At 39.7% G+C, this 27,145-nt stretch overlaps 1 protein-coding gene across 1 annotated transcript in view; it reads left to right on the forward strand.

The window, feature by feature from the left end:
* Positions 1-20,841, forward strand: part of SPECC1L (sperm antigen with calponin homology and coiled-coil domains 1 like) — a 49,197-nt gene extending 28,356 nt beyond the window's left edge. The window contains exons 12-15 of the mRNA XM_065738928.1: positions 5,532-5,634; positions 16,111-16,227; positions 16,565-16,624; positions 19,334-20,841. Of these exons, the coding sequence (XP_065595000.1) occupies positions 5,532-5,634; positions 16,111-16,227; positions 16,565-16,624; positions 19,334-19,423 (370 nt within the window). The 3' untranslated portion in view covers positions 19,424-20,841. The remainder of the gene's footprint in view (positions 1-5,531; positions 5,635-16,110; positions 16,228-16,564; positions 16,625-19,333) is intronic.
* The last annotated feature ends 6,304 nt before the right edge of the window (positions 20,842-27,145 follow it).

A 27,145-nucleotide genomic window follows, 5' to 3' on the forward strand; every position in this document is an offset into this window, starting at 1 on the left:
ATGTCCCCTTCTGAGATAGTCAATACCGAGTATGCATGGAGCCCCCTGTCCAGTCACTATGGGATGCTTCTGCCAGGTTTTACCGGTGAGGCTTATTTCTGCCTCCAACACAGACAGTTCCTGAGAACCCCCAGTCACTCCAGAAATATGAATCAATTCTGTCCCTTTATAACTCGAGGGCATTACAGTGCACTGTGCACCAGTGTCCACCAGTGCCTTATATCTTTGTGGCTCTAATGTGCCAGGCCATCTAATCCACACAGTCCAATACACTCTATTATCCCTTTCCCTCCCCTGGCTGAGGGCAGGGCCCCTCTATTGGTTACCTGCAGTGACGGGAGCAATTTCGTTGGTGGCTGATCTCTGCTGTAGTTCTCTCACCCGTGCTCGCAGTGCGGGAGTGGGTTTTTTATGCCACTTCCTCACGTCCTCTCCATTTTCTCGTAAGAAGCTCCACATGGCCACACGTGACATGATGTTACTGCCGTCATTTGCTCGTGCAGAGAGGCGGTTGCCTTTGGTGGCCGAGACTTTCAACAGTTTGATCAATTGCTTCATCAGATTCTTTGGGTCATGCTCATCTTCATCAGGTGTTTCCAATACTGACACAGGTTCATCCCTATTCATCAGTAATGACAGTTCCTCCAGTATAGTTTTCTGTGTCTTCTTCATCTCACCTACTTCTTCTGCTACTATAGCTGCAATGGAAGCACGTGATGGTGGAAACTGTTGTTCAAAGTTTTGGAGTGTAATAGTCAGTTCATAAACTGGGAGTCTTCTGTCTTGACCCTCGAATCTATGGAACATTGCTACCAGTGTACTTGCGTACCTCTCTGGTGCTGTTTTTGAGAGCTTGCGATATACATCAGGTGTACACCTTACTCTATCAGGATCACGGTCCTGGTGTGGATTGTTAGGGACGAAACTGGGATCATACAGCATCTCTACTACGGCTGTTTCTCTCAAAAATCGGATGCCTTTCTCCACGGTGTTCCATCTTTCCACCTTAGGCTCCAGATCATCTTTGTAAGGGTATCTATCCTTTACAGCCACTAGTACTCGTTCCCAGAGGGTAGCGACTCCATTCAGACATCTGCCAATTCCTCTGTCGATAGCTGGGTCTCGGGCAATGCTTGCCAGTTGGCGGGCTTCGCTGCCATCTAGGGACATGCTGCTGGCACCGCTGTCCCAACACCGCAGCAACCAGGTGACAGTAGATTCACCCGAGCGCCGTACAAACTCCTTTCTTGAACCTTGTATTTCAGTCATCTTTAGGGGCCGATGAATAGTGGTAACGGTGACTCCATCATCATCGCTGTCTTCTCCATGTCTCTCACTTTTCTTAGTGGCCTTTCTAGATGGTGGTGGTGGTGCTGATGGTGGTGGTGCTGAGGAGGGCCCCTCGCCTGGATCTTCCTTTTCTTTCTCTGCTTCTTCTTTCCGTTCTAGGCGCGAGGACGGCTGTGTCCATTTCTGGCCTTCCACAGGGGCAACCGACACTGATACCGGTGCTTCCTGTGATTGGTCAGGTCTAACTTCGAGGTTTTCATTTTTGCTTTGGACCTTGGTTTGGAAACCATTTCTCTCCAGAATATCAATTATAGCTCGATAAGCACAAGCCAGACCCCAAACAATACATTCCTTCTCAGATCGTCCTGAGTCCCATGACTCCTTACTCAAACACTCACTGAATTTCTCAGGATCCCACAGGTGCTCAAGATTAAAATTGCATAACACCGGGGGTCCCCATGCTTCTAATTTCTTTCCTAATTTTTTCCACCTTCCCTGCCATTCAACACTCTCTGGTTTTGAGGAACGCTTCCTCCACATGATGTAAATTACTATTGCAGAGAGTGCATGCAGGAAAACAGATAACACAGTTGCCAGGCTGACATCCTGAATATAGGTAAAGACCTGAAAAGAGTAACTGGAAACCAATCCAAATGCCGCATAATCTGTCACGTTAGCCAGGGTGTCTAGGCAGGAGGCATGTAACCCCCTCAGCACACTAAAGTAGCTGTATGCACACATTACTCCGGTGCTGAACATGAGGAGCTTAAAAAGACGCCAGCATGCTATAAGGTACATGAAAAACCTTAGTCCACTTAACACCAGATTTACAATGCAGTACAAGTACTGCACTGCCCGCATCCTCCACCAATAACTGTCACGGTGTTATCCGTGACAGTGACCCAAGGGAAACCGAGAAGGGAGAGGGGAGAGAAAAAGAAACTGCGTCAGTGGCGCCCGAGCAGAGCCGCGCTCCGGGGGGGAGGGGGAAACAGCGGGAAGAGATGGGTCTACAAAAACAACGGCACGATCTGAGAAGGAACGGTAACTATACTAAATCTAATAAAATGGAACAATTGAGAGAGAGATAAAATTTCCAAACCAAAAGCTGTGAGCTTACGTTAAGGAGGAATTGCAGGGGGAGCACACGTGCTGAACGTCCACAGCAGCCCAGAGCAACGCGCCCAGGCAGAGCGCCGCCTGCATCCGGTGCGGAGCTCCGCCCCTCTGCTGCTCCCACAGCGTTAACTCCTTCACTGCTGCGTGATGCTCTGATGTGGAATACCGGCATCAAAACCACAAAACCACAACATATACCAACATTTTGATCTGTCTGCAGGCATCTGGGGTATAACGTTGGCAGTTAGACTGCAGATTCGACTGCATCTCCTTGGAAACAATCTTCAGTAACCTTAGAGAACTTAATAAAGTGAAGCTTTCTGAAGTTCACTGCAGCTCAGTATACCTTTTAGAGCTTATACACTCAATACTAAAACTTTATGCTACACTAGAAAACCAAACTAAATAATGCCACTAAATAATAACATCACATCTGCTCAAAATACTGTAAAGCCAAATCCAAGAAGTGAGCTGAAGCATGCTGAACAAACCTTTCACAGTGATTTGGTCCAGGGGAAAACACCTGATAAACTTTTGCGTTAGTAATCACAACTGAAGATGAAAAGCAGCATGACTAGATCTTAATTCCAGATACTGCCAAATTTTCTGAATAGCCAGGAGTGAAAGGGCCTGGGTTATTTGTACCACACATGAAATAATGCATAATGCAAGTCTAGGTAACGCTGGCCAGGCATCCCTTTTTTGTTAGCATAATAAAAAAGAAAAGTCTTGACAGGTAGGAAAATGTTTAAATTTATCAATGTTGTCAGTTAAAGGAGTTCAAAGTATTCAAGCCTCATGGTATGCAGGTAAAGTATGCTCTTAGCCCTGCCTCTTAGATTGGGAAACTGGCAGACAGAGGCTAATTTCCTCAGGACTGTTTAACACAGAACTGACAGTTTTTGTACAGCAGAAATATTAAATCCTTAGCCTTCTCATACATTGCAGTCTGTAATAATGACATAAAATTGTGAAGCTATTTACAACTGTGGGTGATAATAAAAATGATGTTGCCCTGAAATCAGTTGAAACATGCCTTGCTGCTACTCTCAGAAAGTTGAATTTTCATCTGTGGTTACTTTACCAGCAGCAAAGGAAACTGCGTGTGTTAGCACCTAAATTTAGATCAAATAATTCCAGCAATAAAAAAGACTCCAAGACTTGTGTGTGAACTGTGAAGTGATGACATAAAATGGCATTGATGGCAGGCTGCACGCTGTGGCAAGTAATGTCATTTCATGGAATGATTGTACAGTTGTGATGCTGTGCTGCCTGAGCAGTGACTGAAAGGCCTGGCTCCAGCAGGAGCAGCAGTGCAGCCTGCAGTGGTGTGTGCACAGTGGGAGCTGGGCTCCTGGAAACACTCCTCAGAATGCTGCTGCTGGACTTGTTGAGTTTGTGACTGAGGTTTTTCTCCCCTGCCTTCTTCTGAAAGCTGTGGTAAAATAAACAGCTATTGCTATAGTTCGCTAAAGCAAACATTTGTAGTTTACTGTTCCCTGTCCTAGCTCAACTTTGTTGGCTTATTTTGTTTAGGAATTCAGTTGACCTAATATACTAACTTATAAGATTTATATGTCATACTATTTCTCATTGTCTCCATACAACTTACACTAATTTATTTCCTTCAGCAGTGTTTTCTTAACTGTGAGAACTCTATATAAACCATGTGCATTTACTGGAATCTGAGAACAGACTGTACCACCTGTACACAGCTAAACAGTATGGTTTAATGTAAAGAGGGAGCTTCGCACTTGAGTTCTAATAGCTTGTCCCAAACCTCTGCATCGAAGCTCTTGTAGTGTTGTGTGATGGTTGTAGCTGGAATATGCAGCCCAGTTGTTATTTGTTTTGGTGACCACCTTTGACCTCCTCTGAGATGGGCTTCAGTAAGGCCTCTGGTGCTGTCCCCATAGGATCCTGATAGCCAAACTGTTCTGTTAGGTCAGGTGTGGGGCGTGGCTGGAAGCCAGTTGCTTGCAGTGCACCTCAGGGTTCTGTACTGTGTCCAGTTCTGTTAGCCGTGTTCGTTAAGCACTTGGATGATGGAGCAGAGCGCACCCTTCAGTAAGTTTGAAGATGACACAAAACTGTCAGTACCAAGACAGTTAAAACTGTTCAGCCTGGTGGAGGTTCAGAGGGATTTTTAGATCTTACTGATTTCCATGAATACCTGAAAAGAGGGCTCAAACAGGACAGAGCCAGGTTTTCAGTGGTGCCATGACAAGATACAGTAGGCACAAACTGGAACATAAGAGGTTCTGTCTGGCCACCAGGAAGCACTTCTGTGCTGTGTGGGTAACGTAGCACTGGCCCACGCTGCCCAGAGAGGTTGTGAAATATCCTTCTTGGAGATCTTCAGAGACACCTGGACAGAGCCTGGGCACCACGCTGTGGATGGTCTTGCTTCAGCAGAGATCGTGCCACATGGGCCAGAGGTCCCTTCAAACCTCACCCATTCTGTGGAAAAACAAGAACAACTTCTTGCACTTTCACATCCAGTAACCAAGTTCCATAATAGCATTCTATTTGTCACATTCTTCACTACAGATGGCTTTTATTGAACACTGATTTTTTTTTAAATAAGTGAATCATTATTGTGCCAGAATATCAAGTAGCAGATCAGTGTAATAGATCTCCCCTGTCCTTTTTGAGAACTCCAGATCCCAGGCAAATGTTCTGTTAGTAACGACATGTGGCTAATATGCAAACTTGTTGCTTCAAGGTGACATTTGTAATCAGCCATGAGGTGCAGAAGAGATAACATCAGTTTATTCTCTTTCTAAATACAAAATAAAGTCACTTGAGCTAGCTTAATGGTTCCAGCTGGACCTTAGAATATTGTGAGTTTACTTTCCAAACGGTTAGGAAAAAATATAATTGAGATTAAACTAAACTCTTTCTAGGTATTTCAAGGGGGAAAAACACACGTGGTCTGCTAATGAAAGAATTCCACCAAAATAACTCTTAAGTCTGCAAGTATTTTTCTGTACTCTATCTTTTACTCAGCAATGCTGCAACTTACTACTTTCAGTCACAGTAATTTATTAAGCTTTTGTAACACATATGTCTGTTGTGAACGATAAATAATTAGTTCTAAGTTGCACTTCTCTCATTCCTAGGGAAGAAAGAAAAGATCCCTTGTCTGCCCTAGCAAGAGAATATGGAGGATCAAAGAGAAATGCCTTGCTGAAATGGTGCCAGAAAAAAACAGAAGGATATCAGGTAATTGTGGAGCTGTTTTCACATAGTACACTTGTAGCTGCAACAAATTAGGCTCTGCCAGTGGCATAAGCAGGGCTGCTCCACAGTTGACTGCATAGATTGCAATGGCACTGGTATGTACTGTACTCTCTTCTTGGAACACGTGCTACAAGTCCTAACCTAACATTAATAGCTCCTTAGTCACTTTGCTCCATGTTGTTAATGTTTTTTTTTTTCTTAAGGGGGTGGATGACCTCCTATTGAGGCACTTTACAACAGCCTTTTACAGATTGCACTTTTGGAACTGTATCTATATTTTAAACTTCAGCAATTTAAATTTTAAACTAATGTTTCCCAAATACATGTATAGTAAGATTTCTTGGACTAGATAAATGTGATGTCTTGCATTTTGTACTTAGCTTTCCAGTGCAGTTCCAGACTTCTTTGCAGTTGATATCAGACCCAAAAGCAGTAACAAGATAACTATCCGGAGGTCTCCTGATTACATTACTTTTTTCAAAAGAATAGTGGCTTCAGCAAACTAAACCAGGATGTTAACAATCTGACTGTGATGTATTTGTTTGGTTAACTTGTATTGAAAGTTTTTGGAATTCCCAACACAATCCTCAGTTTAAGAACTTTACTCTTTCCATGACTTGAGGCTCACAATGCAGGAGGAAGTTCAGAGCCACATAACAGGATGGTCACCCATCCATAGGAAAAGTCATCTTTCAGTACAATGGAGAGGTTTGTGCTCTAATCCCTCCCCCCTCTTCCTGTGGCACGTCTAGTGCTAAACTGTGCTATTTCTGAGGATAAGCTGCTTTATGGACAGAGCCTTTCTCCTTCCCTACGTTTTTAAAAAGGCAGGATGTTATATTTCTTTACAAATCCTGTAAAACAAAATACAAAAATATTTTCTCATAGTGCCTTGGAGTGGAGTATACGTAAATTTGACACCTGGTTAGGAAAAGTAATAAAAAGTGTGCCAAATTCTTTACTATAGTTGTGTGCAAATAAAAGCAAAATGTACAAAAGAGCTTTCTTTTGATTATATAGATTGCTGCTTTGAATAGCTTTTAACACTTAGTACACTTGCTTCAGCATTATAATAAAGTTCTCTGATCATGTTACTTCTGGAAACTGTGGCATTTAGCATCTGTAGAACCAATGCATGCCTTCTCTTGGAGGAGCAGGATAATATCAGGAGCCAGGAGGGAGTAGTTAGTTTTTGGACAAGAGAATGTTCCACTTTAAGCACACTCAGTTTTTCTTCTACATCTCCACTGTACAGAATTCAGTTATGAAAACAACTGAATTCCTTGAATTTCATTTTTGATTGTACCCCATGTAAGTGGTGTAATGATAAGGCTGTACTTAACATTTCATTCATAGTGAATAGTGCTTTATCTAGCTTTCTGATGTCTCAAAAACATTATCAATACCAGAATAAGGACCTTCTTTTGTAAAGAAGAGCTTTACTGGTTTTGAATTTTATGTTAAAACTGTGGATTCAAAAGTAATATGTAGTAAACAAGCATCAGAACAAGGAACCCTTCCTCATTCAGTTCTCCTTCAGGCACTCTAGCTCTCCTCCTGCTTCCCTCTCTTCCCAGTTATTTCCAAGGTACCTTTTTTCACCTCCAGCTCCTTTTAGTATTATTCAGTCTGTGACAATCCCTTCTATCTTCAGCATTTCCCATCAGTGTAATTTCTGCCTTTCTCCTGTACCACCACTTGCTTTTGTTTGGCTTGCCACCTGGGCAGGAGCCAGCCCATGCTTTTCAGAACTACCTGCCAGTTCTGCCACGTTAGCCAGGCAGAACACAGACAGCTAAATATCCCTGTTTATGTGTTCATTTTGTCCTATTAATACCATAGCAATTTATTTCTAATGCCAATCTCATACAATTACGAACGTGCAAGTAAAACTCAGCTCTGGAAGCCAATATTTATTAAGTATGTCTTTGCCAACATGGAAAGCTGTGTTCATGTCTTCGTTAGTTCCCAAATACAGGCACTTCTGATTTTCTTCACCTCATCTGGATATTCTCACAGGTGTATAGAATATACAAACATGTATTTAAAATATTTGAGTAATTATTTCAGCTGTTCATATTTCACCAGTGGAGATGGAACCATGCACGTGAGTTTAAGCCTTATTTCTGATGTAGTGCTGAGTTTGCTCCTGGGGGTGTTTTAGCTCTCATTCCTGGCATTCTGTTATGCACTGAAGATTGGAAAGCAGTTGAATAAACAATAAATAGAAATTGAACAAATTGCTAGATATAAATTTTAATTTAAAACAAAACAAAGCATTTAATGTACAGAGTTATGGATGAGCTGCCAGTTGATTGAAATGTTAAGAACAATAATGTGGTTGGTTTATTATTATTAATAAGCAGCAGCATATGATTAAACAGGGTTCTCTGTGAATGCCAGCTGCAGCTTTAGAGCTGCACTTTATTCTATTTTTATTCCATTTAAAAATACTAAATGAGAAAAAAAAAAACACGACCAAGGGCTGTACTGCTTTACAGACAGGTTTCCTGTATCCATAAGATGCTGGTGGAGAATATAGTGCTATTTAATTGCTTGCAGCAACTAGTGTTTTTTTTTGTCTGCTCAAATAAAATGGAAGAATTACTTCTGCTCTCCTATCCCCCCAGGAAATTACTTTCCATCTTTTGATTAAGTGTCTTATCTATCTCTTTTAGAAGCTTGAAATGTTATGAGTGCTACATAATTCAAAGACTATGGCATTGTGAAGCTCTAATTTCAGCCCATTATAATGGGAGGATTTTATTTAGAACTCTTCATGCACACTCCCAGGAATTTGTCAAACTGTTCTTTTCTCTTCTGACAAACATGTAATACCACGCAGTAGATTTTTTAAAGCAATCTTATGTCTCTCTCTTCTGTGAATGCATTGCAAAAAACTAATACCTAACTCTGACTAAAAACTGTTAATAGATTACTTCTTTGTGCAGTTTTCTTGTTTTGTTCAAGCAAATTTGGAAGGAAATTGATGAACAGAAATATTTTAGTCACAAAACAATACTTAACTGAATTGCCAAACCTGGTATTCTTTTCAGGAGTACCTGTATAAAAAATAAAGGCTACAACAGCCAATGAAAATAAGAAATTGTTATTGAAACAAGAAGCCATATGGCATTTTCTCTTACACTGTTCATTTTAATAGGCGTGCTGTCTGAATGCTGTTTGCAGGCAGAACTTCTCCTTGAAGCTTTGCTTTGGGAATGGCAATCTGCAGAAGGTCACTGCAGAGCTAGCAGCATGCAGGTTCTTCATTAACTTTCATCTAGAGGCTGTTCAGTCTAAGCAGCATTGCATTCACTTAAGTTAGTGTGAGTTGATTTCAGGACTCAACAGATCCTTAAGCCATGAAAGAGGAGAGCTGGTCTCTTAAGATAAATTGTGGACTTACGTATTTTTTGGAGTAATTAAATAAAGAATGAATGAGTCTCCTTTGGTTTTCAGCACAATATTTCGTGCTGAAAACTAACAACAAACAAACCCTTTTGACCATGTTCAGGATCTGACATACTGATTCAGAGTTCAGTGCCAAGTACTACATTTTCCTGGCTTCTCTAAAGTATGTGCAGTGTCATAAAACTGTCATAAGTTCCAGATATCTTCAAAGCATAATACAGTCCTGTCCAGCTGTTATGGAGCATTTAGCCTAGCTGAAGAACAGCTACTTTCATTTTAAGTACATAACTAATAAAAGTCCAAAAAGGATGTGGGCATGCATGTTTCATGTTAAGAAGGGGACCAATAAACAGGATACACACATCCTTTACCCTTTTTTTATCTACAGCAGTATTTCATAGTATTTTCCATTTTTGTCAGCGTTCTGAGAAAGGATTAACTTGCAGAGGGCTAGCACCAAAAAGCAGTTGCCACAAGTTAGCTGCAAGAAGGGACCAAAATATCCTATTCAGTTTTCTTGGAGCTTTTCTTGCTTTCTAATTAAATATGGACTGAAAGACACCCATAATGTAGCCCTGAAATAACCCTTCTCTAGTTATTGTAATGCTGCCTGGCTTTTGTCTTGTAAAAAGAAAAAAGAAAATATCTTAACGTAGTTATAATCAAGTAAAAATTAACAAAACTTATCTACGTGGCAGCAATAAATATTTAATAAAGAGGAGTTTTACTAAACTTGTATGACACTGGAGTATTTAAAATACAAAAATACAACATTTGATGATGCTGCTGTACTTGTTCACAATGGGACGATTACCATCTGAAATGATTGTAATGTGGGTGCACTTGATTTGAGTCTTCATTAAGAATGCATTGTTGAATCAGGAAGGTATGAAATTATTAATAGACCAACACTTTTTAAGAGTCTGTGCATTGTATTTAATGGATGTGTTAAGATTCAGTCAGCTCTGGGTTTCATGGTAAACTTACACATTGAAACTGGCTGCATGAGTATGAGTTTAGCTTTCTGGAGGGAATTTTTGGGAGATCAAATTAAGATATTTGGGATAAATTATGTTAGAAATGGTGCTTTAACTCAGTGTTCTTACTTTTATTACTGTTAGTAGACTGTGTAACGTTACTCTTTTCTCATGCACGTCATGTTTTGTTTACTTCAATTTCATGCATGAAAGCAGAGATTTAGGATTCTTCCCAAGGCCAAGAGATTTGACAGGTTATTTTGGGGGTTAGAGGTTGTGTTTCTATTGAGGATAGGTTACAAAGGGGCTGCTCAGGACAGGCCTGTAGTGGTCTTCAGGTAGCAGTGTGTTGTTTGGTTATGGTAACAGTTTTTCTCAACCATATCCCTGTGAAGCTAGAACAAACCAAAAATGGATTATCATAGGCTGCATTTAGAGCACTTTTGTCAGTGCTGAAGTAATGGTTGTAGTGTGCACTCTTCCTCTGGCACTGTCTGGTTGATTCATTGAAGTAACTCAGACTGCCAGAATAATTCTCTCCCTGGTTTAAGCAGTGATGCTTTAGCCAAAAAATATTTAGGAAGGATATGCTTCCTTTTTCTGTTTGATTTGGATTCTGATTCAAGAGAAATGTCGACTTGTTAGACTTAATTATGACAAAATTTAGAGGAAGTTATGGAGCTGTCTTTATCTCTGTAAATGCATCAGATGTTAACATCTGAAGCTGTTAACTGTTTTTTGAGGATGACTGCTCCTTTTATGGTCTTTTTGTGTGTGTGTGTGTGTGTGTGTGTGTGTGTGTGTGTGTGTGTGTGTGTGTGCCAAAAGTGGAAAATAAGGTGTCTTTAGTATAAAAAGAAGCTTTTACGGTCAGTATTTCAGGCTTTTGATGGTTTGTATTTGCTATTTACTGCCTTCTCAGAGGCTGGGGATGAGGAGGCTGTGATTGGGACTGCTCCTGAGTCTGTTCTAGACGTACTTGGACATTCTCACCTACTGCCTGAAGTCCTCATAGCCTCAGCTTTAATCCACAATTTGGGAATCATTGCAGCCTGATCCAGTGGGGAACAGATAGCAGTTTTTGCTGAATGCAGGAAAGTGGCGTTTGTTTGACATGGCACTATGCAAGAATTTGGGAAGTTACCACCAGCTTTAGTGCAGCCTTTTCCTCAGGATTTGCACTTCAGCTTGTGCTGTCTGGAGCCTCAAGCCCAATGACAAGCTGAGTCTAGTACTAGTATTATAAACAGTTCCTGGCTTAGTAACACTGTGTAGAAATGAAAGGGAGAAAGTCTTTAAATACTTGGTTCCAGATAGGAGGTGATGTCTTTCTCCATACTGCCTGCAAAAGGTACAGCTGGAAGACAGAAAAGACTGTGTTGTTGGAGAGGCTGAGCTGCAGCAGTTACCTTTCAACCAACATGAGCCGACCTGCCTGCTCCAGAAGAAGCTGGTGAGCACGGACCCATGTGTTCCTAGTATGACAGCCTAACCCCAGTTCTAACTGGGTGAGCCTTCTGTAGGAAGATGTCTTGGGGGAGCTCTGCTAGCAGTCCTTGCTTTTCACTGACAGGTGCAGACAAAAAGACTCATTTCCAAGGAGAGCTTTGGTATGGTGTGGCTAGGAACAGACATTGCTGTCCTCAGTTTGGGAGCCAGCCCTACCCAATTAGAGATGGATGAAAGTCAGAGAGGACACAGGTTGGGTGCTGCTGTCACAGCTTCCCTAAAGCAGTACCTGGCATGAGTCATAGCACACTGCTGTGAGCCTGCACGTGCAGATGTGGAGCAGTGTGGTTTTGCCAGCTGTCAGTGACTGGTAGGAGATGGGTGGTGTATGTCTGTAATAGCAGTCCTGTACTCAGGAGGCATTACCAGGCACTGTTCCACTGTACCTACTGAGGGAATGCTGATGAATACCACAGAAGGGCTAGGGAAAATACACTCTAGAAAACCTCCTGAAAGCTTAACGGGAACACTTACTTAGTAGTTTACCTTCCTAATTTTTTAATGGATGCTCTCTTTTTTGCGTGTCCTTAAAAGCTTTTAAAAGCTTTTTAATCGTAATTTTATGCACTGGCAAAAAGCCTGCCAAGGGTCTGTTAAGTTAAACCTCAAATCTCCTTTTAATGATTTCATATAGTAGACTACAGAATCATATTATGCTTTCTCAGGCCACTTATTTCATTAACTAATATCACAGAGACATAGAAGCATGTTTTTATTTTCCTTAATGTCCTGACTCATTTGTGAGCCAAGCTGAGTGAGGAGATGTGGGAACCGTGCTTCCCTGTGCAGGGCAGGGGCTGGAGCAGTAGCTGCTGTGCAGCGTGCTCCTCTGCTCAAATTGGAATATTCAGTTTGAGGAGATGGGAGACAGATGTGGATATATGCTCTGAAGAGATAATTAAGGGAACTTTGTCCTTAATTTGTAACTGTAAGTTAGGAACCATGGTTTCTATAGCTTTCTTAGCTGCAGAATGAGATGTGATGGGGTGAAAAGAAGAATCAGAGTTTCAGGAAGAATTTTCTTAGTCATTTTTCTTATGTGCACACATAAAGGTACTCATTTTGAGGTGACTGCTGCTACTCTTTGCATTCTGACAGGAGCTTGAGTCACACTTGAAATGTGTTTGGTTGTGGGTGTTTCTTTACCGTTGTTTGTTCCCCCCCTTTGCCACAGCTGTAGGGCAGGCTGTAGAACTTGGCCTGTTGATTATCTGAAATGTTATATTCTTGCTCATACTTTGACTCTAGAAAAAAAACTCTTAAAAATGTATAACTTTTTCATTCCTGATTGGCAAGTGCTCATGACTTAACCTTATGACTAAGGTTTGTCATTTGACTCTGTTAGAAATGCTTTTTGCAGAAATTATGTAATACTGGAAGTGATTTCACTCCTATGCTGAGTATTAAACGTTGGACAAGGACTGATGAAACTCCTAGTTCACCTCTCTCTAGAAAGGCTCATTCCTCACTTATCTGAAAGCATGCCCCTCAATTGCTGTAATACTTTGTGGTCTGAAATGGCCTGAGAAAAATTCCGGACTAGATTCCAGCAGAATTATCTTAATAGAGCCAATTACTTAATAAAAGCAGTAACAAAGGAGAAATTATGTCAGAGATGTTAGGTCGATGTTCTGTTTACTGTCAGTTCTTTGAGAAATAAGAGCTTAATGCAAGATTGATTTCATTATACTGACCAAGCTTTTTGGAAAAACATAAGTAGTTAAAAAGCATTTGGGAAATAAAATTACACAGTATTTAAAAGTGCCAGTTATGTGCTCAGAGCCCCGTGCAAAAGATTAAATTTTCAGTTTAAACAGTTCTGTCCAGTTTTTAGATTAGTGCCTGACCAATATTCTAATTCTTCAATCTGAGTGGTAATAACCATTCATAATGCCTGGAGCAATTGGAAACAGAAACCAGTCCCTTTTAATTGTTTCCTTCCGTTGTATTTAATGCAGCTTCTCTGGATACATTAAGATTCTTGGATGATGGATTTGTTTTCTGCTCGTTGTCTTAATAATAATTGCTGGACCCTACAGGATGATGTAGGAAATTGGGGCATTCCAAGTTCTTCTTGAGTACCATCCAAACTTGTTAGTGAACTTGTTTTCATGGCCTCATTTTTCCAATGTTTATATTCCAAATATAACATTCCTTGGATGTTATTAATATTTGAAATGATATTTCAAGATTATACAGCTATATTGTTTAAGGAAAAATGAATTTCTCCTGTTTTAGTTTCTTCTAAATTTTCAGCCCAACTATGTCCTGTTTTCCTTGCTCACCTTTATGGGTGAGGCAGTAATCTTAATTATCTTGAGTGATGCTGGTGTTCCAGCTCTAACATTTCACATAAATAGTGCTGTGCCTCCTCAGAAATGGAGCAGCCTGGAAGTGTTTCTTCCTGTAGTCAGCCACAGAACCTCTCTTTCCTTCAGAATCCACATTGTAGTTCTCCTTTCCTGTACTGCATAAGGTATGTGCAGCATCACTCGATGGGCTGTGGCTGGTATTTATCATGCTAGCAGTTATTTAGCCTATCAGTCTTTAAAAAAAAAAAAAAACTTAAAAAAACCAACACAACTCACAACAACAGCATAACAACTGAAAAGAAAAAGCACGCGTTGTAGGCAGGGGTTTGCAGGCTGTGGTATGTAGTGTATGTTCTGCCATTAGTAACAGGTTTTGTTAACATGATGTCCATCGTTAAGTCACTGGAGCAGAAACTAGTCAGATCTGCAGTGCTTCAGCATCCCTCCTTACTGATATTTTCCCCTAGTCTTGTACTGCATCTTGCATTTATTTGCCTAATATATAACATCGAAAAAGTTTTAAATGCACATTAATTTAAATGCAATTTCCTGTCCCTTGAGGAGAAAGGAGGGAGAGATCTTTTCCTTTATTTTTTTATTTTTTCCCACCCCTGCAGCTCGAGGAAGCAGTGAGGAGCATGTTCCCACAGCCTGGGGGTCTCCAACAATGACATTTCCGCTGTGGGCAGGCAGCTGGCCGCGCTCAGACTGCTGCCCTGGGCATTGTGCGTCCCAGCACGTACGCTTACGTCACCGCAGCCTGAACCTGTATCGTGCAGGCTTTGTATAAGAAGTGTGAAAGCTGAGCAGGAAATGGAGATTTCCCTCATGTTCTGCAAGAAACTGCTTTTAGTTTTGTTGTTTTTATCTTCTTTCGGTGGGGAGATTGCAGTCATCTTCTATTTTACAGAATCACAGACCTGTAGGGGTTGGAAGGCGCCTCTAGAGATCATTGAGTCCAACCCCCTGCAAAGCAGCTCCCTAGCCCAGGTTGCACAGGTAGGCGTCCAGGTGGGTCTTGAATGTCTCCAGAGAAGGAGACTCCATAACCTCTCTGGGCAGCCTGTGCCAGTGCTCTGTCACCCTCACTGTAAAGAAATTCCCACACACATTTGTGCAGAATTTCCTATGCTTTAGTTTGTGGCCATTTCCCCTCACATTTTCCACCACACACAGCAGAGAAGAGTCCAGCCTCATCCCTTTGCCTCCTGCTCCTTAGATATTTATAGACATGGATCAGATCCCCTCTGAGTCTTCTTTTTTCAAGGCTGGATAGCCCCAGGTCTCTCAGCCTTTCCTCATAAGGAAGGTATGCCATGTCCTTTATCATCTTCGTATTATCTAATCCACACCTCCTCAACTTTGTTATAAAGATGCTGTGGGAGACTGTATCTCCGTCTTCTCTGTATCCTCTGTTACCAGAACATCCCCCTTGTTTAGTAGAGGACCCACATTTTCCCTAGTCTTCCTTTTACTGTTGACATACCTAAAAAACAAAAACAAACAAACAACTTTGTTATCCTTTTTCTCCTTTGCCAGATCCAGTTCCAGGTTGGCTTTGGCCTTCCTTGTCACATCCCTGCAGGCCCTGACAACATTCCTATATTCTTACCAGTTGGTCAAACCCTTTTTCTACATTTCATGGACCTTTCTCTTTTGAGTTTATGCATGAGCTCCTTGTTCATCCACACAGGTCTCCTGCCACCATTGCCTGATTTCTTACTCATAGGGATGCATCAATCCTGAGCTTGGAAGAAGTGCTGTTTAAATGCTGACCAGCTCTCACAGGTCTCCTTATCTTCTAACAGCGTAGCCCACGGGGTATCTCCTACAAATGACACCATCCCCAAGACCTTCTCTGTCATGCTGACATGCACCCTCTTCCCCCGTCAGATCTAGTTGACAACTCTGAATTACTCACTCCACCCTAGTGAGGGTAGACCAAATTTATACCTTTAATGCCCTTTCTAGCCTATCTTATTATGCTTTTTAACAGTATTTGCACAGTTTGAGACTAAATGTTAGCTACTTTCTGTTTAACCTATGTAAGGTTAACTGACATTCTTATCATGACTTTTTTTTTTTAATTTACCATTGAAGTGTGTTTTGGTTTCTTACCACAGAATTTTAGTGTGAGGCTGTTCAAAGTTGTTTGTGTTTTTTTCTTTTTTTTAAAAAGCTGTTGGTTGAACTAATACTTGTTGGAGTATGATTTTAATACTGTTTGCATTTTTTTTTCCTTTAAGAATATTGACATAACAAACTTCAGTAGCAGCTGGAATGATGGCTTGGCTTTCTGTGCAGTCCTCCATACTTACCTCCCAGCCCATATTCCCTATCAAGAGCTAAACAGCCAGGACAAGGTATGACATTAAAATTCCCATTACTGTGTCCAAGAGTCTATGTGATTAATATGGGCTAAAAAGGAAGAATGAACTAATTGAAGTACTACAAAAAAAGATCTTACTAGGAATCATAACTGAAACATTTCAGACTACCTTACTGCTATTCTTTTTAAAACATCAGTATTACTAGATCTTTTGGATGATATTAGGACATGTTCATTCCTATTCTTTTTAAATTAATATGGTCTAATTATAGATTCAATTTGATGCAAAATTAGCAGTTTTACTGTAAACTTTCTTAACACCGAATTATTATGAAGTAGTAGATTCTAATATGTTTTCATATCTCATGCAGAGAAGAAACTTCACTTTGGCTTTTCAGGCAGCTGAAAGTGTTGGCATCAAATCTACTCTGGTGAGTTCTAAACACATGCGAACGAATTACATTCCATTTGTAAAAAAAACCAAAAACATTCCATTTTGTACTTCTGAAAGATTTTGAATCAAAAGTAGCAGCAGATGAGCTCAGCTAGAGGCTGTAGTCTCTATCACACTTGACTGAAAAAAAACACATAAATGATAAGCACATACGTCAGTGGCTTTGTTTAATCTCTGTCAGTCTAGCATAAATCCAATATTGTCAGCCACTTAAACTAATACTGTTTTTTGCAGTAAAATAGTGAGTGGCATAAAGACCTGTACTCAAGCTCCTACACCAAAGGCAACAGTGAGAATGCCTATGGCAGATTGGTAATGGTATAAAGCTGCATTGAGGGAAGGTCAGATTAGATAATAGGAAAAAATTCTTCACCAAAAAGTGGTCATAGAATTATTAAGGTTGGAAATGACCTCTGGTACCATCTAGTCCAACCATCAACCTGTCACTACCATTCCCTAAGTGCCACATCTACATGTTTCTTGAACACTTCCATGGGCAGTAACTTCATCACTTCCCTGGGCAACCTGTTCTTATATTTCACCACTCCTTCAGAGAATAATTTTTTCCTAATATCCAACCTGAACCTCCCCTTGTGCATCTTCAGGCCCTTACCTCTTGTCATATCACTGTTACGTGGTGGAAGAGACCTCCCTTGCTGCTTTCAGATAGTTGAGAGCAGTAAGGTCTACCCTTGGCCTCCTATTCACCAGACTGAGCCATCCCAGTTCCCTGAGCTGCTCGCCATAGGGCCTGTGCTCCAGACCCTTCACAGCTTTGTTGCCCTTCTCTGGACACACTCCATCACCTCAGTGTCTTTCCTGTAGTGAGAGACCCAAAACTCAGCACTTGAGGTGCCAAGTGCAGGGGTACCAAGCCTGATGATGGAGTTCATGAACTTAGACATGAGATATAACTTTCAGGTACTCCTGTGCAGAGCCAGTAATCTTTGTGGGTCCCTTCCATCTCAGGATATTCAATGATTATATATAAACTCCTAAAAGATTCACCAGAACTCATTTTTCAGAATTTTAAGACATAATAATAAAGTCAGTGTATTTTTTGGGGAATAATTTGAGAAATAGTTATGTGATATCATCTTCAAGGATCCGTTAAATTTCTGCTGTCTCTCTTCTACTTTCTAATTATTTGGTTTTGTTGAAATTTCAGAAATACAAATCAAGCTATGTAAGTTGTTCTTTTGCACATGGAAATATAAAAGTTGAGACTTTTTAAGTTTAGATTTAATTATTCACAATGCTGACAAATTCAAAGGTTTGGGTTTTTTCAATTACTGTTTATTATGTGCCTTATACAAATTTTGGCTTAAAGGAATTAATTTTCAGTGTGATTGCACTGATAGTGGAAGCAAGGCTCCTGAAGGTAGGGGACTGAGAGTACCCCAAGCCTTTGTGATTAATTGCAGAAATTCAACTGAAATTTCCAGTGTCAGAAATGATATTTAAGTGATACTTGAGAAATCTAAATTCTAACAAAGCTGCCATAGTTAGCAACTAATAATACAGCAAAGTCAGCTATTTTAAAAATGACACTTTCCTTGATCCCAATCAGAGCCTTTACTCCAGCATTGTATTTGCTCACAATGGCAGTGCAACTCCTGGACATAAGTACTTAAGCTTTGTTGGGGATTTGAAACCTGGAAGTTTCTTACCAAGTGCTGATGTAAGAATTACATTGTGGGAAAACAACTGCAGTAATTCTTAGTTTTCCTTTAGTCTCAGCGGTTGCTGTTTGTTCTTTGACTTTGTCATGTACTTGTCAAGAGATCTGTGAAGGCAAATTGAGAGGAATTAAATATTCAGTGTGCAAATCGTATCCATCATAAGGGTTTAGTATCTATTTACATACCAACAATACACAGTGTGTGTGGTGTTGCTTCTTTTTCTCCTCTTCCATGGGTGAAGAATGAGCAAGAGTGTGAATGCCACTATAACTGAATAGTAATGGTGATGCAAGGAAAGGTTTGTAAGGGGAACTTCTTTGTTCCCAGAGTAAGAAAGTGTTCAGCTGCTTTCATATGGAGAATTAAAATCAAACAAGCAAAATAAATACAGCAACAACTAAACAAAAACAACTTCCTCCTTCTGAGTTTGGAGATCTTGTAACTGAAGTTTACAAAACAGATCCACACACTAAGAAAAATGTCTAGGAACTGTATCAGTGTTTTCCTGTGTATGTGTGCTGAAAAGGGTAGATCAGGCTGTGTTTGCTCAGCTTATCCACAGACAATCTGGCACACATGTTAAGAAATGAGCAAACTGACCTACCAGTTTGGCACACACTGATGCTTTGTCTCCTGCATATACCCAAACTGGTGGCAAAGCAGACATCCCTCTTTCTTGCTTCTTCACTCAAAAATACATATTAAAGCAATCTCAAGTTCAGTAGTGTACTGTGGAATGGGATTATCATTTATTGACTCCTGTCATGATAAGGATTTTGAACTTCAGGTTCAGTCAGTATCTTTGACTTTCGTCTTAGTTCCTGGGCAGATTGCATTGACTTGTGAGACAGGTGTAAAACAGGAGGAAAACAAAGCTTTCTTCATCAATTCTTCGAATTATGGAAACTTTACAGGCTTACCATTACTGTGACTTTGTAAAAATGCTGCCATGTTCCTCACGAGGTTCTGGTTCTTCATTTTGACCAATCTGTTTTCTGTGACAGGACATCAATGAAATGGTGCGAACTGAACGTCCAGACTGGCAGAATGTCATGCTGTATGTTACAGCAATTTACAAATACTTTGAAACCTGAAACCCTAATAATTCAACATATTCATGAAGTAGAACCAACATCAGCTACCAGATGGAAATCTTGCTGAAATGCTAATCCCCATTTCACTGAAAACTAGCAACATTTGAATCCCTTCAAACTTCAGTGATACTGTCCTGGATTGCCTCAGATTGCTTCAGCTATTAAGCCTGAAAACAGTCGTTAAAAAGCAAAAACTTGTTGCCACTGCTTGGAATAACCCAAGTTATTAAGCTATTAATTAATTATGTAGCCTAAAGAGCCTGGACTACTTATCTACAACCTTTCCAGCCAGACTTCCTGAAGCTTACTTACCGAAGAGAGTGAGATGAATGGATCCTCTAGCATATAGGAGTCTGAATGTACAGCTAATGCTTTGAGAAAGAAAAGAATAACATGGCATCGTATTACTGAACATTCTGTAGTGTCCTGATACCACAGTCTGAATATTCCACCTACAGCCTATGGCAACCCAATACAGTAGAGTTCCTGATGGTAATATAGTTACTGCCTTCATAGCTGTTCACTCCTTTTAGAATGTGCACAATATTCTAGGAAAACAAGCTTTTATTCCATCACAACAGCTTGAGTGGAAAAGTGGTCTTGATACCTCGAAAAATTTGGCACGGAAGAGCTCTACATTCTAAAGTTTTCATCGTAAGCCTACCTCTGTCACAGTGTTGTGGCTTCCAACTTTATCTTATGGATTGTAAAGACTAGCACATACAGCTCCTGGTTTCAGGGTATGCTGTACTGAAAGGAATCAGTCACGATCTCTCTGTGCTTCCATTATAACAGAAATGAATCAATAATCAACCCTTGTATGGTTTGTTCTTTCCCCTTTTCTTCCTATGCCTGTATAGCATGCACAGCTACCCCAGGCTCTACTTTACAGCAATACAAGGAAACACCATGGATGTCTGTGGTAGCATTTTGGAACTGGGACAGCATTTCCTCTGCAGAGAAGATACTTTCAATAAGATGTAATAACAAGGATATTTGTCTAAAAATCCAGCTTTGCTGTTTCTTGTGTCTTTGTTTGATGTTGCACATCCTCATCTGACTGACAGAAGGTGAGATGTTCTCTGACAAGAACTACAGAGGAGCTAATGTAATGTGTATATACCCAGCAGTCTCAAATATTGCATGGAAAAGACTTGTTCTCACAAGGAATTAACTGAGAAACTTTGGTTTGCTCAGCTTTTGTTTTCCTAAAATGTACCTGAATTCATGTAACAGCTCTTGGGCAAAAGAGTTCAAGTAAGTGCCTTAGCTATCATTGAATTGATACATCCGGGCACTTCAGGGCTTTGTGCAGAATGTTAATGGCTCAGAATGATTTAATCCATCCCTTTGTTATAAGCTGTTAAAAAGTGTTTGTTGCAGTCTGGTTTGTCAAATCAAGGGAAGACTTCACTCTGCCATTGCTTCTGCCTCTTATTTTTCAGTATACTTTCCAGTAGTTAAGCCACAGTTAACATCTCTCATTAATATTAAGCAGAAGCCTACTTTACAAGTGAGTTCTTTAACAACTGTTTATAAGCACATGCTCTTTCAATACAGTAACCCTGTTATAAAGAAAACTGATCTTCTTTTCCTATGGTGCTCTTATGTGACTGTTAAGGACGGTTTGAATGTCGTGGAGGTTAACCCAGTGAATGCAGCTCCACTTGGCATCTGTGAAACTTTATCATGGTACAGAAGCACAGATTTAACTCAGATTTATTGCCAAATCTAAACAGCTGTCATCTGAAGAACATAGTCCACCTGAAGAATAATAATTCAGTATGTCTCTAGCAGCTCGCGTTATAGAAAATCAGTTCTTAAAATGCTTATGCTGACACATTTGTAATAAAACAGATTATAAATGTGCCTGTGATAATTTATGAAATGTTGCAAAATATAACTTCTTAACCCATGCTGAGGGGCCTTGGAGAAGTTCTCAGAGCAACAGTGCTTCATGCATTCTTACAATTCTTTAGACTGCATAATCCCTAAAAGTAGCTAGACATCCTCAGATTATCAGTTGGTGCATTTGAAGAACCAACATAATCTAAAGGCAGTTGTTGCAAGAGAGGCTTCAAGTGAAAAAAAATTCATTACAATAAAAGTCTGAAATACAATTTCCTCTCCTGGTATACTCCTTGCAGTACTTTTATTTACTTTGTTTCTTCAAATAAGTCTCAGTAGGAATAGTCTTATTGGAAATGCACATTACTGCTGGCTTATGTTCCATCTCTTTAATAAATTCCAACTTATGCACTTTCGTGCTTGTAAATCTGTCCTCTTCCTTTGAATAGACATCCTTCTCTACGATTGTCTTATCTGTTGCCTTACATATTAAGAAAGTATTTTTCTAATGAAAAGGACAGTGTCCCTTGGTCTAAATTCACTTGTAAGCTGTTGTGTTTTACATATTTTTTTCTGTGTAATGGCCCAACTCCTTTACCTGGAGCTCCTTACCTAATTAACAAGATGGTAATACAATTTGTTGAAGAGGAAATCACATTGTTCAGATACTTCTTTTAAAAAGATGAGCTGCTAATCTTCAGAGAGAACTTACAAGCCATTACAGAAAGCATCTTATTTTGAACTTCAGTGCTCTGTAAACTTCATGGTGTAGTCAGTCTGATAAAACTCTATCTAGAAAGGAATATTGGCCTCCATTAAGAGATTTTTTTTATAATCATACATCTGAGCCTTTACAAATAGGATGCCATACAGCTGTCCAAGTGAAAGCAATGAAGGAAAGCAACGAAACAATGACAGACACAAAACAAACATAACACCCTGCTGCACTCTGCCACGTTTTCTGCAGAGGTTCAAACAGCATTCAGTTTTTCAAGTGGAAGAATAGCTGTAGCCCTTCTGGACATGGATGATACTGTCCTACTCAGTTCCTGTTCGTGCTTAATCCTGAAACTGCCTGTTATTTCTTACATAAGAAGCAAGATTTCTGGTGATTCAATTTCCTCTTTTTTTTTTTTAATCAGTTCAGAAAATATTACTGAATGTGCTTAAAAATAATAATAGTAATAAATATTTTATCCATTTCTATTACTACAATTTAATATGTGCCTTGCAAATGCCTGTGCTGTAGTGTGTCAGGGTTAGTCATTGCCAGCTGTGGGCAAAAGGGATCTGTCAGACATGTGGTGCAGATAGATCTCTGTGACCTAATGGGTTGTCTTGAGTTGGCTAGTTGTCATCACAATGGAAGATCATAAGCACTGAACTGTGGGGTTTTCTTTACCAAAAGAGAGGATGGGAAGAAAAGATAAGATTTGATCATGAAGGAGAATTCTGTCAGAATAATTTTGATAGAGTATTTAACAATAGCAGAACTGAGGTGACTTAGAATGAATTGTGCTTGTCTTGGTTTTAGTTGGTTTGGTTTGATGTGGTTTCATTTCATTGTCTTGTATATTCATATGGAAACACTAATTCCGTAGCTTTGGTGTTGTGAGTGGATCTCAGTGACCTCACCTCTCATCCTCTGAAAACTGTGCACGAAAGGTTCCCTTTTAAAACTGTGTTGGTGGATAGGCTGTCCACAATTTAGCATTTATTATGGTGTATCGTGCTTTAAAATAATTTTATTTTCTCTTGTGTAAAATGTGTTCCTCAAATACTATTTCTCATAATTCATCTAATTTTGTAAAGTATTTCCACTGTTTCTGTGTTTTGGGTAAGCCCATCCTCGTGCTTTTTGTTTGTGAGAGGAAAGTGAACTGAGCTTTGATGTATGGATGTAACCTGCTATCAATGCTGCTGGCTGTGGTCAGCCTCTGGTTTTACCCACAGAAGGAGAAGTGCATTTGCTCTGACGATGCGCACAATGCAGCGGTTTAAACTGCTGAAAGCTGCCTTAAATTTGTAGCTGTGACAAAAAATTCTCTTTGGTGTCTCTCTTCTGTTAATGATCTCAGTGTTCAGTTCTCTGTTATTTTATTTCCCTCACTGAACGCTTCAGAAAGTTGAAATCTGACCGTGGAGTTCTGTTGCATCTTTTCTGTGACCAAAAAAAAAATTACTTTCACTCATTTCTATCGGATTCTGTTCAGTTTTGTCCAAGGTACAAATTTTCTTTTAGCCAAGTTTTAAGTAAGTTTATTTAGGAAGTTGGAGACGCTGAGAGCTGCTTCTTACTTTGTTCTGCTTGTGACCAGCTTGGAAATGCTGATGTGTGTCAGTCTTTTCGAAAGCTGCCTCTTCTGGATGGCTGGCAAGAAGTTGCAGACGGGCTAAAGTTGAGCCTTTAAAACTGCTGTCTGTGTGACTCGTGGTGACTTTCCCTCTTATTCACCTACTACAACCACCACAGGAGCAGCCAAGCTGCAGGCTGCCTGGAGCAGGAGTGATCAGAGGGCAGAGTCCTTCTGGGAAGGAAGCCACTTGTACAGCTTGACACCATTTTTTGCCTATTGTAAGAAATACTCCTGCTGAAGTGGACTAGGGAATAGGACTTTATAACAGTAGCTAGCTTTGGCTGATAGCTGATTTAACTATATTGTTTTTTGTGGTCCTTCCCTTGACTCGGTGAATATTTTTCTCTGTTATTTTTACATTTTGCCAAGCTACATTTCTGTAGTTCCTTTTTAAAAATTAGCATTAGTGTACACATGTTCATTTATATTAGCTCATCTCATCAATTATTTGGTGGGACATGCTATTAAAACAGAGTAGTCATTCACAAGTTCTAGACGTGCCATTGTGCTTTCCCAAGTTAGTGTGTGTCAGTTGGAAAAATACCTTAGAACTGCTTAACTCTTCTTTGTCTTCCTTTTCAACCATGTCATCTCCTTTACCCTAGCGTGCCCATCAGATCTTCTTGCTCCAAAATTATCAGCTCCTTAGATTAAGTTCTGTGTTCATAGACATCTTTTAATGTGTTGAACTCTCTGTTTAGAAAGGTATCTCTAATAATTTTCTGTCCTCAAAGAAGTGTGGCTGGGTGGGCTTTGACTTGCTGTCTTGCTGAGCCTTTGTTTGCCGAAGATTTTCCTGTATGCTCCATATAATTTCACTTGGTAATTGTCAAAGCATTATGTTAAGTATCTGGAATATATAGCAAGTACGTTTTTCGTAATTAATACCAAATAACTGTAACGATTGAGTTCTGTACACTTCTGATTTTTGTTAGTGTTGCTAAGAATTTCTGCTTTTCTTTGTGTTTATGCTTGCCAGTTTTCGGTCTACCATTTACTTGAACTCTGTTTGGGAAGTCTGTGGCCTCCATACATGAGTTCATTCTGTGATAACAGATTTGTTTCCTCACACTGAAGCTTCAGTAATACCTATGAATGCCAGATGATTTCATTCCCACTGATATTTATCTTTTGCTTGGAATATTCCTTACCCTATGGCCACTGTGTATCAGCTACTAGTTCCAGCAGGACCTGTGGATGTAGAATGGGAGGGGAAACTTCTTGCAAAATGATGGCAGCCTGATGTGACTAAGCTTGTTTCGGTTTAATTCCCTATTTTCAGGGAGTTTCAGTTTAGCCAAAATCACTTACTCAAAGCTGAAATGTGGCACATTCATTCTCCACTGAGAAGTATGCTTCTGTTTAATAATATTTTTATGAGATTGTATTTATGTAAACTAAAAAAAAAACGTCGTGAAGTTAGTTTTGTTGCACTTTTCTAAGGCTTTTGTATTTTGCGTAGAGCTCTAGAATACAAACAAGTTGTTTGGGGAACTTTAGGTTTAAAACTTACTCTGCCCCAGCATTAGCAGTGTATTACGTGCATTTTCATTCTAGTAAGTATGTGTATTAATTCAGCATGTGAGCGCTGTATTTATATGGTAGTTAAAAAGCCCAGTGGACATTTCCTGCTGCAGAGGAGCCATTGGCAGTCCTGGCTCCACAGTTCATGAACTGACCTGTTTTGACAGTAGACTGCATTTGCAATAATTGAATGGTTGATTTTTATTTTTCTGAACTTTTTCAGTAAGTGGAGAGAAAGAAGCTCTTCCGTTGTGTTCCATTGTTGAAATTTCTCTGGAGGCTTTTACTGGTTTCCAATTATTGCATATATGCAGCTGGGATGATTACTTGGGAATCTGCTCAGTAGGGAGAGCACAAGTACGCGTAACATACTCAAGTAATTAATCCTTGTAACTTACAACATTTCAGTTAGAAACTTTAGTTTTTACTTGTATAGGAGGGTCAATTTTACTGTTTTTAAGTAGCACTTTTATACTTATCTGAAGGGTTTTTTTAACAGAAATGTCTTTTCTGTATGTTATCTAATGGAAAGAAAGTATAACACTATGAAACAAAACACAGAGTAGTTAGCTTCCAGACTGTCTGTTCACTTCAGGTCAGTGATGATCAAGAGTTGTTCAGTGTCTATGAATTAAAGTAGTGATCCCATTTGACGTTAGACAACTCTCCAGATCAAAGTCAGAAGGGCATTAATACCCTCTAGCTCTTGGGTGTGGGGGTACTTTGAGTTCAGGTGAGGCAGAATGGATGGAACAGTGTGGTGAATTTTGAACTTGGTGATAGAGCAGAATTTTATTGATGTCTCAGTCTAACTTCTCAGCACTACATTGGATAAGGACTGACCTTGTTTGAAATGACACTGTAGCCAGTACTTACCTCTCCTAAATAACTAATTGAAAGCTCTTTTTCATGGCCTTTAAAGATGATATAAAACACTATGATTTTTATAAGCTCTTCTCATCCACCCAGCTTTTCTGATGTGTATTGGTTTTGTACTTGTTTGAAATGCAAATGTTAGACTGACCAAACATGTTCACGGGTTTAATAATTCTCCTAGACAAGAAGCACTTTCTTCTTTTTCAGAACCCTTTCAAATAGTTTATTTTGCATTCACATACATTGACATTCTAGCTGTACGTGGAGGTTTTACATAAATGTATGTATATGTACATACATACACACATGCAAATACGTTTGTGTATATGTATGTACCTATACAGGTTCTTAATAAAACTGAATATCCTTCAAGAAGTGCTTGAGTCTAGAATACTTATGATGGTATAGCAGCTTACACATTTAAAAGGTAAGGAAGAAAAAAATATATTGTTTGTTTCTGATTAGATCTTAGAAATACAGTTCTGAGGAAAATTAAAGTGTGTTCAAATCGTATTTCACCCTGTTTCTGGTTTGAAAGGCACAAGCTGTTATTGGAACTTGAAAGGTCAGCAAGCATATTTTAAGCTAAACCTTTTGGAGGACCAATATGCTTTTAGTTTGGAAGGACCACTAAAGATCTGGGCATTTAGTTTCTTCATGATGTATTCTGTATGAATATTTAGTATGTATGCCTTCAATTTGCCAATGTTGCCATGTTTTCTTCTTAATTATTCATGAAATAAAGATTGCAAATAGCAAAATGTGTGTTCGTTTTCTTGACTGAGGCTGCTACAAAAGGGGATGTTTTAACACCATTTCTGATACCATGATTTTTCAGGAGTAAATGTTACGGGAAGCAGTTTGTGGAGGATTATGTGACGTGGATAAGAAGTACAGGCAGGCAGTGGTTTGCATCCCTCACAACTGTCTGGAAGTCATCTCTGTTTTGGTATACAGCATTATTTGGTATCCACACCCAAAGGATTTTAGATGATAATGTATGGAATGTTCTAGATATGAGGTATGTATTTAAGGCATCTCTTTAGGATGGATTGTCCTGGTCTTGAATATGAGTAACAGAGAAGGGAATTCTAGCTTTTACTTTTGATTAAACTTC

This window comes from Cyrtonyx montezumae, unplaced genomic scaffold (genome assembly GCF_038088225.1).
Source record: "Cyrtonyx montezumae isolate F1298 unplaced genomic scaffold, pur_monq_1.0 scaffold_23, whole genome shotgun sequence".
In the NCBI taxonomy this organism is placed as follows: domain Eukaryota; kingdom Metazoa; phylum Chordata; class Aves; order Galliformes; family Odontophoridae; genus Cyrtonyx; species Cyrtonyx montezumae.